We start from the raw sequence: 15,387 nt of genomic DNA, 5'->3' as shown, positions 1-15,387 counted from the left end.
CATAATTCATTCGATTAACAGTTACTGCAATTTTTCTGTTATCTATCCGCAGCTGAGTAATGGATCGCCGAACGTGACAAACGTTTTTGTCGCGTAATTTATTACTCCGATTTCAATGAAAGCTCCCGAATATCGTGACGGTGTAAAAAATAGAACGGAAATGAAATTTATAAAACTAGGAGATACCGATCTGTATGCGTGTTGTGCAAGCCATGATCGAGAAAGACTGTCACGTAGTTTCACGATCATATTATATATTTTTAAATTAAATGAAAAGTAAAATAAAAAATTAAAGAAAATATTATTAAAAGTTATGCGTAAATAGTCAGAAATTATGATATATAGCGTATCATGACATAAGAAATAATAATCATAGAGGAACGAGGGAAATGAAACGAATGATAAAAAAAAAGCAAATTTATCATTTTACCGACGATATGTTTTTATTATGAATTTATACGATTTTACTTAAATTGTATTATCCAAATTGAACGTGATATTTTATGAAAATTTAAAAATATATCGTCTCTAGAATTATCAAACCGTTCGAAATATTGATTTTACTGAATTCTAAATACAAACTGTACTGTATTCTTACTTGACTTTTATCGTATAATTTTAATCACAATTATTCACTTAACTTTATTTAAATTACATACTAGATATTTATAATATCTGTATTAAAATGAATCTTTCAGCAATCTGAAATCTCTTTATTTCTCACTTGCTGAACAATTTTCAGAGCTCGTACACTTACAATCACTTGACATTAATTTCATAAACAAAGCAATTTCTAAAACGCGGAACAACGAGACGGCAAACGAAACGGATACAACGAAACGCTTTCGTTGGCCTTTTTCCCTTGTGAAACAACGCTGGTCGCGCGAAAATTTCAAGCGGAAACAACCCTCCGGCATCGCGCGCAAAGCCACGAAACGGAACGCAACGTAGAAACGCGGCACGTATACAGCTGTCCTAAAAAAATTCGTAGAAGCTCAGACTAACCGACGTTAAACTGGAAACGAGGCAGTTCGAAAGGTTAACTCGACTTTCATGGCCGCTTCGGCTCAAATACGAGTAACCGAAATAAACGAAGAGGGATGACGAAAAGAAGAAGCGCGAACGGTGAATTGTTACGAGCACATCTACGAATACTAGCTGTATTGAAAATCGTAGAAATAATTCTACGGAATTTTTTGCAATTGACTTACGATCAGAAGAAGGCTGTATATAATTAACTATTAATCGTTAATAGCAATATATTTAAGTCTTATTAAGCCAGTCATATTTTTCTGTAAAGTAAATTTGTTTTGCAGAATATTTTTTACAGGATGAAGCCAAACGACAAACGCGACAGAAGAAATAAGCGATGAAAATTTTGCGACGACGCTGAGATAAAATTTGATTTCAAACATAATGGCAATTCTTACAGGTTTTGAGGATTTCGTGACGCTTATAAACGAGGTTACATTGTATATCTTAACGCAGTAACCACCGCTGACGTAGTACTACGTCTTTTCATGGCTAAAGCGGAAAGCCGCTAACGTTGTAGCGGTCCAGGGTTATTTTATAGAAGGCAATAACAATTTAACAACATACTGTAACTATAAAGGTGGATAGCATGAATGATGTCATATCATACTATTACATACTATCACACTATCGTCAAAGAAACGAATAGCGATATAAATCTTTGTGGATGGGAAGTTACTGTCTTTAATATTTTACATTTATATAAGAAACAAAAATCAGAATTTAATATTTCATTATATGTAATTTTCGTGTATCTTTCGTACGACCTTTTGCTGTTAAAAATAGAAAGCTTACTTTTGAGCTACAGTTAATACATTTTTATAGCGTCTAATGTCATTTACGATCCTTTGTAACATTGCAACTCCATGACTTGGATGTTCAGTTTCTTCCGCTTGCAATTAGTTTATATGATATCTCGCGAACGAAATTGTTGTTTCCCGAGAGTATACTGTACATCTGGTATGGGTTAGGTTAAAAGACTTAGCGAAAAGTCGACAGTTTTATTTGTCAAGGTACAGAACCAAGTTCTCAGATATTACGAGAAAAGAAATGGCTAGAGGCGAGGAACTCGGTATCGAAGTTAGAAGTGCTGTCGTCACTGTACTTGCACAAAGTGGCAGAAGAAGGCGTGCGAGGCCAATTATCAGTGACTCTGAGACCAAAGAAATTTCTCCAATTGTAAATACTAAGCAAATCGAACCATGATATTCGCAGACTCTTGTTACTTTATATCGTACTTTTTAGAAATATCTCAATACACGTTCCGATGTTTTATAGTGTTATCACGTTTCAAGCAAAACGTATTTATATTAAAAAAAATATGAAAATATGGTGACACGTATTACAGATAAAACGAAGCTATTCAAGGAGCAAGTTCTAGTCGAAAAGTATATATATCCTAACGAGTGGATTAATTTCAATAGCTTTAACAGTACGAACAGGAAAATTCTAATAAAATATCCTTAATAATCCTTTAAATTCTTTCATTCGTAATAATTATTCATAACTACGGTTGCGGTTAACTCTCCGCAAATATTACCATCCGTTGGAACACTTTTTAACAAACTTAAGTTTCATCAAATTCGTTCCAACTATCGAAATTAATCCCCTCGTTACTAGTAACATTTTCTTCTTAAATATTCCTGTTAAAATTGCAATGATATTAACGTTTTACGAAATATAACGAAAACATTCTGATTTCTCGAGACGTGCAATCTATTACTAGATTAATTGGTTTCCCTACAAGCCCTTGCTTCAAAACACGCACGCCTCCAACAACAGTTTTAACAACCCTTCGATCAACCCTACGTACGAAAACATTTTCTCAGAATCCATTAAAAGGTTTTCCAACGAGTCTCATCCGAGCCGCGTACGTCCAGAAAATTCCGAAAATCCAATTTTCCTGAGAAAAAGCTGCGTCTTGGTCTTCCTTTCGAGAGAAAGATTTCCTCAAAAAATCCCCGTCTTCTCGATCACGGTATACAAACTCGAGGTCCTCGACGTGCTACGTACCACCCATCAGCACCCAAACATCCACACCTACATACATGTACTTACGTACTCACACATTGGCGCATACACATTAGGGAAAAAAGGAGAAAAAAAATGTATTTGCCGTCCCAGTTTGCCCCGGTTGGCATGGCAGGGCAAAAGCTCTTCAGTAAATCCAGCTTAAAGCAGCTGTGTAAACGTTGACCTATATTACAATCACGCCGGCTCGAGTGCTCGGCGACGCCATCGGTCTTTTCGAAGCCGCTACAAAGTAACTTCGTGGCCGCCTGGTGCACGTGGTCGACCGTGTGGTGTGCGTGGCGTGCAGTCGAACGCCTACGCGAACGCCACCAGCCTCTACCTTACTACTATTTACCGTGGTTCTTGGCAAAATTTCCACTAGCCGAGCACAGTCCTCTCTCGCTCTTCGCTTCTTCTTGTCGCCGCTCCTCGCTTTGCCTCGTTGATCGTTTCGCGATTCGACCACCGGAGAAACCCTTTTCAACCCTTCGGAACTCGGTTAATCGGTGCTCGCATAGAAAATCCGTCGTATACGGACGAATGTTCATACAGGGTGTCTCTAATAATTTCGGTGCAATCAGCAAGAGGGTGGCTTTTACATGAAAACGTAAGTGGAAATGAAATTGCTTCGTACGACGAATTTGTTAAGTATATGTAAATGTGGCTAATCTTCGACGAATAAACAATGGACAGCAGGTTATTCCAAATGAGAAAATAAACGAAAGCTGTGGAACAAAATTTGTGTAGAATTAATTCGATGCATAGGTAGTCGACAAATTTACAAATTCGATTTTCTAAAAGACGAGACTTCAAGTGAGAAATTCTTCTTCTATGGTTTCAACTTATTTTCAAGTGTGAGGTTTCAGTCGATTGTCCGCTCTTATCTGGTTAGGAATTAGCCAAGTTCACATATATCTGACAGACTGAAGCTTCGTTTTCTCGAAACCTCATTTTCAACTCGTTTTTTCATCCAGCAGCAGCCAATTGCAAATTGTACCTGATTATTGAGACACCCTGTACACCCGTGTCGATGAGATCGACGAACGGATGGATGGATATTTTAAACGGGAATTTTTTTCACCTTCTGACGTTTCCTTTTATCTCTTTGCTTTGATTCCCTTCGGAAAGAGATACCGTAACGATTGGACGGAGTTTCATCTTGAGTTCGAGTCGAGAATCCAGGGAATCCGGTCGAACTAATTTGCCAGTTTTCGAGGGTTTCTCCTTTCGCCACGGATTTTTCGGATCACGTGGCCGAGATCGGTGCTCGAGTCATGTTTTGCTACCAGCGATCGATTTTGTTTCTGGAGTTCGACCTTTTTTTTTTTTTTTTTTTGTTCTTTAATGGGTAGCCAGCTGAATCGACGTTCGAACTCGCCTTTTTCTCTCCGCTAGCAAATATCCTGGATTAGACCTCGTTAGCTTTCTACGAGTGGAAATTAGAAGTTTAGTTTGTTAACTAGCGACCTCTCAATCAAAAAGAGAGATAAATACATTTTAGTTTCTTCTTCCTTTATATATACGTATTACCAACGAAGAAATACACGCAATTAATACCTTAATTTCTAAAAAAAAAGAAGAAATGGTAAAATTGTAGCGTAAAAATTTTGCGAGCAGTTATTTCGGGTTTAATAGAAAGAAGTCTTTAACTACGGTATACTCTACTATACAAAGGCGAGAATTTGTCAACCTTACGCTGTTCCTCGAATCAAATCTCAAAGTATTTTTTATTAGGGAATTATTAGGGAAAGATTGCTTCTTTTTTCATGAAACGCGATAATATGGAACGTGGCGCGCGCATAACGAAGAACGGGTCTACGAAACGAACAGATTTTCATTTAACACGTCGTATGTAGAGAGTGAGCAAGATGTGGATGGTCGATACTTGTGTATCGCGTGCCAAAGAATATTTGTTTGCGCGTCGGTCGCGATATTACTTGCGAGAGGTGCGCATAAAAAATAGCGGGCAGACGCGCGCAAAGAAAAATGGCACAACTGCACAAGTAAGTACTTCGCTTTACTCCTCCTCACTCTGTTATCTACACTCCAGGGGTTGAGTGGTAAAAGCGGGGAGACACTTAAAGGATTTACGGGTCTGAGAACTCTAGACCGCTCTTGGATTGGCTCGAAAGTACGAACTTGAAACCGAGTGCACGCTCGCCCCGGAAATGCTGGATGGAAAACGAAACGAAGCCAGGGAAAGGAAAAAAAGATCTGAAATCATCGTTGCTCGACGCGATCGAATTAATTCTAATTACACGGAGTGCTCGCTGTCTTTGGTCCGTGAACGATCTGAGAAAGCAAAAGATTAAAAGACAAATTTTTCTATGATTTATATTTAATTAAACAACGTTACGTACATTTTTGTCTCCTGTATCCTTCAAGTAGCATCGATAAAAGTCACTAAATCTCATATAAATCTGAAAATTAAAAAATGACGATAACGACGATCGATATACAAAAGCGAAGAATATTAAAACCACTAGGAAGTCTGAAATTTTCTTATAAATAAATAAAAACTAGCAATTATAAAATAATAATAATCTCAGTTATTCTTACAATTAAAAGACAAACTAATCTTATAACCCTGAAAAGACAACAGAACTCGGAAAGGGGGAAAAAATGTCGAAACCTTTCCACAAGAACCAAATATTTGAAACCCCGGTGTTCACAGTTGTAGGTTAAGCGCTGTTGTTTTCAAAGTGGAATCATAAAAAACCAATAAACTACAGCCCATAGTCGGACCAGTTTGACTATCGTTCGAAGGGGAGCAGCTCTTTGCATCACTGGCATTGTTATGGACTCGAATACAAAGCTGTTTCCCCTTTCTTCTTACATGTCTGTCCTTCGACTCTGTGGCTATGGTTCTTCTCAACCCTCCAGAGTAGACCTCCTTCTGAAAGAGGGTGGAAAAACCGATACTGGATCGAAAATGATTAAATAGACAAGTTAACGAGATGAGAGCAAAGGTCGCGGTATATTCGATGGATCTTTTAATCGACGAAAACCCCATGGAAGTTAGATGATATTTTAACATCGGACGTTTTACCTGGTAAAATGAATGAATTTTCGAGACGGAAATGATTACCGAGCCGGTGCTCGTGAAAGAAGCATGCACGTCGGTGCTTAATTAATCGATTCACTTTGACGGCACACGCGTGCAAAAAACGTTGAGATGCTGTAAGGAAAGAGGGTCAACTTCTTTGCTCGGTAATAAAAGAAAAAAAGTTGCTTCGCCGAGGTTGCCTTGGTTAGGCGGAAAAATCCTGAAATTAATGATTCGTTTTAAAGCGCAAAAATGCTTTTTCACGTGAGCATCGTTCTGCTGCTATATGGGACATTATTCGGAGAGAAGGAATGAAATTTTTTCAAATTTTTCGATAAAAGCACCACTGATAGCAATTGGAGAAATATTAGGACGGAATTAGAATTTTATGCGACGAGATGGAAAATGTTTGAACAATAAATGGGAAAAAAAAGAAATACGTCTGATTTGATGCTTGTCGATGTACATATATAATGGTGTATAAGTCGGCAACTTGATACGTGATATTTTCAACAGGATGTTTATGAATATGTAGAATTTTTTGGACGATAGTAGACATCAGGATAATGAAAAACGTTCATTTACACAAATATTGGATGAAGCTTATTCTTTAATTTACGAAGAATTTAATTTTCCGCTAAAAGGACTTATACGCTAGAAATTCGTCGTGTACGATGTAAACAAGGGAACTAAAATACAACAGAACCTTGATTATTCTAATTAATTATGGCATACCCTGTTTGGATAATCGAAATGTTCGGCTAATCGAATAACTTCGTTTTCATGCACAAGGGAATTTTTTATTTTACAGTATTTTTTAGATATTGATATTAAACGCAAATAACAACTTTTAATTATTGATATAACTATATTAATATTAATATATAATTATTCATATAAACATATTTAAATATATAAACTCTATCAAACTGTATATAGAATAATTTTATTTAGAAAAATTAAATTAAGTTTTAAATAATCGATCGTTCCATGATCAAACCTCTCTCTCTCTATATATATACGTTGAAATTTGATTCTAATATATCGAGTTACATTTAAAATAACATATTTAATCGACTTACAATCTGTTGCTCTACTGTTATAAAGCAATTTCCTAAATATCCGATCCTCTATCAGGATATGGAAAAATATTAATTACTAATTACCGTGGTGTAACGTGATCGATCGCAAAACTGATGGAACACTCTCCGATAGACTAGGCCGGCAATTACGCGTATAATCGGCGTGCGTAATATTTTATTATGGATGGAAGGTTGGCAGAAGGTCGATAGAGGGGTGAGAAGCTGGCGCTTAGAGGGGTGGGCGTCGAACAGGAGCGGAGCTGAATGCTAAACACGGCTAGTCTGTTACGTGTGGTTGCAGTTTGGCTTCTTAATGAAAACCAGCGGCATGGAAACGTCAGGTTTGGTTTACCCTGCAATTGGAAGCACGTCTCCTTCGAGACAGGCGTTACCGACTCCAAGAGGAAAGGCGATGCAAGATATGGATTTAGCTACCTTAATTTTCGACACTTTAACTCGCCGCTTAATGTCACCTGACCTTTTATGCTGTTCGTGATAATCATTGATCTATGCACATAATCTTTGCTTCTTCTCGAAGGATAGACGAGAGGCACAATGTGGTACCAACAGTGTTTTTGTAGGTGGAAATCTGGAGACGAAGCGTGATTTTTTAAATGGAATGTTCTCAACGTTGTATAATAGAATGCACATTTTTCACAGTGCACGATTTTCCGTTCAAACAACGAAATGAATTTGATTATGAAGCATCGGACATTCTACTTAAGGAATCAAGACTGATCCTTATCTCCTAACAAGAAGTTATTGCTACTGTATCTTCCTTTGCAAGCATATGACTCTTGCGAATCATTTTTGTACTTATTGCTTGAAATAATAGCGGTAATTGAAATTTACAGAACCATACAGTGGAACACAGCGTATATGGTGGAATTGCGCTGTTAAATGGAAGATGGAACCTTGGAAAATCAACTATTGTATAAAAACAATAACCAATTTTGATTAAAACTTCGAAGATTTTGTAAATTTTACCAATACCTACATATAAAAAATTAAAAAAAAATTGAAGGAACAAAATAATGTAGAGATCACACTTGCTTAAAATTTAGTAGACAGACGTGTCTGATTTATCAGACATATACTACTGCGTTCAACATTACACACGCTGTACTGTACGTCCGTATGTCTAACAATTTTCTATCGTCCTATACTATATCAGTGCAGCTAAAATACATCACAATCTATTCCTAACCAACTCGAATCCCCATTTCCTTACATTTATTCACCGGTCTAACGGAGGCCGCTCTCCAATCAGTTTTAAACACTCTCTAAACTCGAAGAAGCATCGGGAAAATAGATTAAATCGATCGGACACGTGTATGGTGGTAGAGTTTTCGCGAAATCCCTTCAGAGTCTAGACTTCACAGCCAAACTTAGATCGATTCGAAACAGACCTTGATACTTTCGATATAAAATTAATTGTCCTCCTCATATTTAACTAGAAAACTCCAATACCAAGTAATTCTCAAATAGTTACAATAACAATCCCCAACTAATCAAGAAGAACAAGTAGACAAGCCATACGCCAATCCAAGAAAACAGCAACCACCTGTACGTTACAGAAAAGTCACCCTAGATACGACCACGTCAAACATACCTAACAAACCACTCTAACCAGCCCCTTAATTTCTCCTTCCACTGCTCTTACACCCCAGACGTTATATACATATATCCCTTCGCTCGATCAACTCTACATCAAACAGTCACCCCATAATGAGTCCGTAATGTCACGAAAACAACGGAAACCGACAGCGACCTCGGCCACGCTAGTTTGCGTCGCCGAGAATTCCAGCGCAGGTGCGTGTTGCGTGTTATCGACTAGCGATAAACGGTCGGCCAATACATCGATGGAACATCTACGAGAGCCAGTATAGGGGTAAGTCTGATGGCGCGGCTGCGGCCGCCAACGATCAAAATGGATGTTCGTGCCGATAGCGTAGCCCTTCGCGTGCTCTAGCCACCCAATTAGCTCCCTCGCAACAAGCAGCCACCCTCTGACCGACGATCACCGAACTTCTACCCTCCTTACTGCAATTCAAGAACGATCAACACGAAAAGGAGCTGGTAAGTAGAATTCTTTTGTGGGGGTGAAACGGGGCAGATGGATTACCGTTATAGCAATAAGGATAATAGGGATATTTAGCAATAAAAACATTTAGAGATCCTATTGTGAATTACATATTTACGGACGATTCTGCGGAAAGAGTATTTGTAATTAAATTTTCCTTTTGGGCGATGAATAGAAAAGAAAATTAGTATTTTTGTTTAACTCGTAGGTTTACGGTAAATAGTTCTAATCTTGGTGGTTTAATTTATTCGCGGTAGATTCTGTGTGCTACTTGTTCCATTCCTTGGATAGTATGTTATTTTAAATTTACAAATTGATTGATTGTAGAAAAATAGCGCGTAAGAATGGATTGAAAGGCGTGCGTGAGCTGTGAGCTTTCGTGGAAGAATAAAATGAATTTTAAACGATTGGTATAACAGAAAATGAGAGATTAGAAATTCTGGTGCTAATGTAACGAATCCTCGTAACACGGGAAAATTATATACATAATTAATCGCAATTAATTCCATTATACTGATACAGGTACGACAACGAACCATAGAATTTTAGATCCATATTTTTAACTTGTAGGGTGTGTGTCCACCCTCGCAAAAGTACACGTATTTCAATCGTATTTCAAAAAAATGGGTTCTATTTTTAACGGATATTCAAGAATAACCTGCACCCTATGAACACCTAGTTGCAACGACGTTCGTCCTGTTTGATCCAGGCAGGCACGTACGTGGCCGACCAAGCTGGAGATATACGACGAACGAATATCCGGAAGGGGCGGTCTGAAACTTTGGACTTTGTCCATCGTGAAGGGAGAACGAAGTGCCCCTGTCTCTATCGTAACGCGCTGCTGCACGTGCACGCTGACAAACAGGCCTTCCTCTAGGGCCTAGTGACCGATGGGGCTCGGAGTATAAACTACGAGATTGAGGAAGGGTTATTCTCCAAGGGGATACAGCGACAATGCTCGAAATCGTAACGTTTTACGGGAAAGATCAATGATGATGTATTTCAAGATCGTTAGACTACAGTTCAAAGATAAAATAATTCTTTAATTATCGAAGATTATAGAATTTGTGAACAATAAAATTCACGTATGTAACATTGCTTGTGATTATCATTTTATATTTACCACTTGGAATTATTGTTAATTATACGAAGATGACTATACCCTCGATATATTACCGAAATTGTGTGATAATCATAAACTGCTTCAGATACGAAGTTACAAATTTTATTAATAAAAATGATCACAGTTTGGTTACATTGTATATAGCTTTTCTATATTTGGGATATAAATATAAGGCTGTATTTTGAGGAATAAATATCTTCGAATAAATCAATCACTGTGTCTAAAATATTGGCAATTTTTGTGACAAGTTAAGTCGTCTTTCCAGATAGCAGGTTAAAGCGTGGCTTTAGCCATTATTATTTATATGCAAAGTAGAAAAAGTAATATATATTGAATTTTATATCGAAGTAAAACTACACCACTATTAAAACACTTTGTACTTACATTAATAACCATCTGCTCAAACTACCTCAAACTAACTACTTGATATATATTCTTCCTCTATTATTTTGTACATATCATAATACCAAGTATTCATTCTATTTCAATGTATTATTTATTGTCAACTTATTTTAAATGTATAATTTTTACAAGTTATTATTAAAACAAATGTGAATTTATTAAAAATAGAATAAGAAATGTACAAATGTATTTGAAAATTGATTAAATTCTACCTTAGAACGACGGATGAAGTCAACTTAAACTCGCAGAAACAAATCTTTCTCCACTATCGAGTGACATCGGAAACAAGTTGCGATAGAGAATATTCGTGGAGAAATGGATAACTTTGATATCGGAATCTCAGACGAGAAAAGCGTTGACGAGGGTAAACGCGGTAAAGGAATGGCCGTTAGTCGAAAACGGAAGACACGCGCATGGGACACGCGAGATTCTCTGCTAACGAAACTAATTTTATTGTCGTCCACTTATTAAGATCAAGACGGGGAAACTCGTCGACGGACAGACTGTTGGCATAGCGTTGCATAAGGAGCAACGAAGGGTCTCTGGTTAACAATGTTTTAGCGTCAATTTACTTACCGTGGCTGCCATGGAGAGATGAGGGGCGGCTCGGACGGCGGGATCTGAGGCTTCACTAAGCGAGCCATAGCCAACCGGAATCTGTACCGCCTTTGGACATTCTGCAGCAGAAATTTATTCCTATAATACGCTTTATCCCATCGTCCGTTTCTCTCCATACTTTATCCGAAATCGCGAAAGATTCCTTCTCAATTTTCCGAAAATCAATATCATCCATTACAAACAATAAAATTATTCCAACTCGTAAATTATAACTCTATTGTTAGAAAAATAGCAAAGCTGTAAGAAACGCGTGTCATCTCTACGCTTTCGAAAGAAATCACTCGTGTCATCCTTGAAATGTATCTTCGTCGATCTTCGAGCAATCTTGAAACTCCTTTTCCCCATAAGGACGTCTGTTTTTCAAAATGAAAATGAGGTATTACACGGTCGTCGCTTCACAGGGAAGTAAGTCAATTTCGGAAATTCGAATGGCAATGCGGTCCAGGAGCAAGTTGAAAGCCAATCGTAAACTAATTGCAGCTAAATTCGCCCAGCGTAATTACGCGTTTTAATTTGAAGCCTCGCGAAAGTGCTCTTTCTCTCGTTCTCTTTCTTCGCTGTCGTTGTCCTGGCGTAACCAGCGTTCCTTCGTTTCTCGCGCTCTTTAAAAGGGGCTGTATTTTAAGCTAGCCAGTAATTAAAAGAATTACATCTTCGTTCGCTAAGGTAGCGAACTGTCGCGCCACCAAGACGTGGAAAATGGAACGGTCACGAATTTTAATCCTTCGTTCGTTGGCGTCTTAATTGAACACGTTCGCCACACGTAAAAATCAGGCTTATTGAATTTTAACTTGCTCTCGCTTTTCACCGATCCAGAATGACACTTTTGGCGAAACATTTGCGATCTACGATGATACCTTTATATTACGAAAAATTCTATCCTAAAATTCGGCTGCTATGAAATGTTACGATGATTGATTCTCTTCGAGTATTGTATACTTCAAATACGAAGTACACAGCCACACAGCAAAATGTATCAATTTCCGATATTCTGCTTACTGTTTACATGATCTTTCGATAGCACCATACAAGCCTCCAATTTTCAAATTTTCGTAGATGAAACGAAATTACAAGTCATATGGAGACTTCATTTACCTTCAATCGCATAAAATACTATTAGCCTGTGGCCGGACTTGATCGTGGCATTAAACGTATTAGAACGAATTCCAAGCGAAGAATTGATTCCTGACACAAAAGACCACGGTTTCATTACAAAATGAAAAAGATGAGATTGAAAAGGATAATACGTTCGTTCGATTAACAGTCGGTAATTAATATAACATGCAGGTAATTTTATTTGAACAATTCTTTTATACCGTGCCATTGCAATAAAGTCACAGAACAGTTTGCTCAGTGAATATTTAACGAGAAAATCGTTAGACGCAATTAATTGCTGTTTAAATAAGACGCTGAGACGGGTAAATATCGACGCGTGTATTAACTAAAAACATGCAACCTAAAATCCGATTTGTCTGTAACTTCGCCAAGTTGCGGCTTCCCGTAGATCTTACAGCGTACAAGCTGAAGTTCTACCTGCCTCGTCAAAACTTAATATACTGTTCACGGCCAATCAAACTTCCAGATCCACTAATACCCAAGTCAAATATTTCGCATGAACGTTGCTGCTCGTAAAACAGTATTTAGGTCTAGAGATGGCCAAATTAATTTTCCGATCATCCACCAAAAAGATTCAAACTTTCTTCCGATAAATCTAATAATCCCAATAAACATTCACTACGCGTCGACTACATACGCACGCAACAGCACCCTGCGCTCACAGTCAGCGGATCACCTAATCATTCCGCATTCAGGCATCCTCTGTATTTCAGCGCGAGCAGTCGCAACCGGTCGAAACGACACGGCATTATCCAGCCAGTACGATTCGCGCGACATCGAGATCGTTCTCACCCCAGCGTTCTCCAACGCGGCGAGTTCGATTTCGAGGGAGGGCGTCGGTGTTCCACTCTGCTTCTTCCCCGCAGGAACCCCCTTTCGCCCCTCTTTCCACGACTGCAACCGTGCACCGTTACATGCGTATGCAAATTTATTCTGGCTATGCGTCCGTGTGCGATCCATGCTGTGTCCGGCAGCGAGTATACGTCTACACGCGCGCGACTACGCGTACATCTACAGAAGCACAGGCTTCTCGCGCTTGTTGTCGGTGCAGCGTAGAGGGTCATAAATTAAATGATGTAAATGCTCTGTCCACCCTCTGTCGTAGCGAGGAGAGACGACACACGAGTTCTCTCCTTCTGTCGTTGGCTGAACGTCTCTCTCCCTCTCTCCCTCCCTCTCTCTCTCTCTCTCCCTCTGTCTGTCTGTCTTGCTCTTGTTACATCAACCCCTGAGTGACCTGGACGATCCATGCTAACCCCTAGCCAGACCCCTACTGACTGATTATAATTATCGGGGCGTACCCTGCGGCTCGCCTCGCATGGATGAAGAGGAAAGATAATGGCCGAGTGCCATTGATTCGGATGCGCCTAACTGCCGTCGAATTGTCGTAAGTGTTCACCGCGGGTGTGATTCTTCCGCGACTCTGATTGAATGGTACTTTGATGGGTAGTGCGTTGCTTGGTATATTGTATATAGTTGGCGATAAGAGTATTTGATATATTTTATGAAAAATGATAAAAGAGTGAAAAGTAAAGTGTAGAAGAAATTTATCTTTGATAAACACTTATCGTTTTACTCTACCGCGTCGATAGTTGTAGAGGAAGTATACTTTGAGAATTGAATAACAAATACTCGGATGATTGGATATTTTTGTATATTTTGGACGATACATTTAATAAGAAGAAATATCGACGTTTCTGTTGGTTTAAATTATTAAATTCGTTGATGGTTCTCGTAATATAATATATTATTATAGATTTAGGTGTTCAAGACTCGGTCTTTAGGAAATTGATATCTTAATTTCGCATACGTTGATCAGAGGAGAAACTAGATCACGATTCTGTGTGCGTTATCGTATAATTTGCCTCGTAGCAATGAAATACGTTGCCATAGTTTTCGTATAGAATCTCATTAGGAGAATCGATCGTAACTAGAAACAATTGTGCGGCTGCCCACGTACGGTCTGCCTTGCGGTGAGAATTATATCCACTAAATATGTTTAAATGTTAGGATCTTTGTATTATTTTCAGAAAAAGGAATATGTATGTAAGCGATATGTGCACGCATCAAAAGTATTTTTACAGAACGAACTAAACGATAAAATAAAATAACGATAGAAGAAACGACGTTCCTTAGAAAACTCTTCAGTTAGAAAACATATATTGTTTTCGAAATTGTCAATAAAATGTTGTGAAAAATATTAAAATAAAAGAAGATAACGAAAAGAAATTTGTACAATACTCTGAACAATTATTTATCAAATAAACTATCTATGTTGTATCAAGTATTCCATAATGGGATACATAAAGACGAAGAACATATAAAAAGATAAATATAGACAGGATTTTCGTATAGCTCCGCTATTAATAAAATCCGTTCTCCCCTTTTAATACTAATGTTTGCTTTCAATAAGTTTGAAGAGAGATCTGTCAGTCGTTGAGTAATGTATTCAATAAAATTCGGCAGTATGCAAATCTGAAAAGCTTTCGGCGGATCTCTCACAAATTCGACAGTGTTCCAATCCACTCTGCGATCCTGCTTTCCTTCTTTTCAATTCGATATCCGATTCATCGGAAATAACCAGCATCAGCCTTTATTCAGACGCTCGCTACAAATTGCTCGTTTTCTCTGGTACTTTGCTCTAATCTTACTCGATGCGACACGCTCCTATAATATTTATACGATAATCGACTGCTTAAGCAGAATTTCGCATTCTTATATCGTACCGTGTCGTTAAAAGTATGCTCGCTATTAAACGAACAAACAATAGATATCAAACTATTTCATTTTTCGAATAACATTACTCTATAGATTGTATATCTACGTTGGAATACAATGATATTACACATATAGACACAAATACTCTTATACA

The 15,387-nt window shown here is 38.0% G+C and overlaps 1 protein-coding gene and 1 long non-coding RNA gene across 4 annotated transcripts in view; one reads left to right on the top strand and one right to left on the bottom strand.

Annotated features, from left to right (window-relative positions):
• LOC132912674 (uncharacterized) overlaps positions 1-10,268 on the top strand; it is a 110,503-nt gene extending 100,235 nt beyond the window's left edge. Inside the window, exon 3 of the long non-coding RNA XR_009659256.1 lies at positions 9,966-10,268. This is a non-coding gene — a long non-coding RNA (uncharacterized LOC132912674). The remainder of the gene's footprint in view (positions 1-9,965) is intronic.
• The window catches only part of LOC132912642 (uncharacterized), a 609,022-nt gene that overhangs the window by 475,804 nt on the left and 117,831 nt on the right, over positions 1-15,387 (bottom strand). For all 3 annotated transcript variants that reach the window (XM_060970231.1, XM_060970232.1, XM_060970235.1), the window contains exon 3: positions 11,358-11,458. In XM_060970231.1, the coding sequence (XP_060826214.1) occupies positions 11,358-11,369 (12 nt within the window). In that variant the 5' untranslated portion in view covers positions 11,370-11,458. The remainder of the gene's footprint in view (positions 1-11,357; positions 11,459-15,387) is intronic.

Source organism: Bombus pascuorum, chromosome 12 (genome assembly GCF_905332965.1).
Source record: "Bombus pascuorum chromosome 12, iyBomPasc1.1, whole genome shotgun sequence".
Classification (NCBI taxonomy): domain Eukaryota; kingdom Metazoa; phylum Arthropoda; class Insecta; order Hymenoptera; family Apidae; genus Bombus; species Bombus pascuorum.
This window is presented reverse-complemented; position numbering and strand designations above follow the sequence as displayed.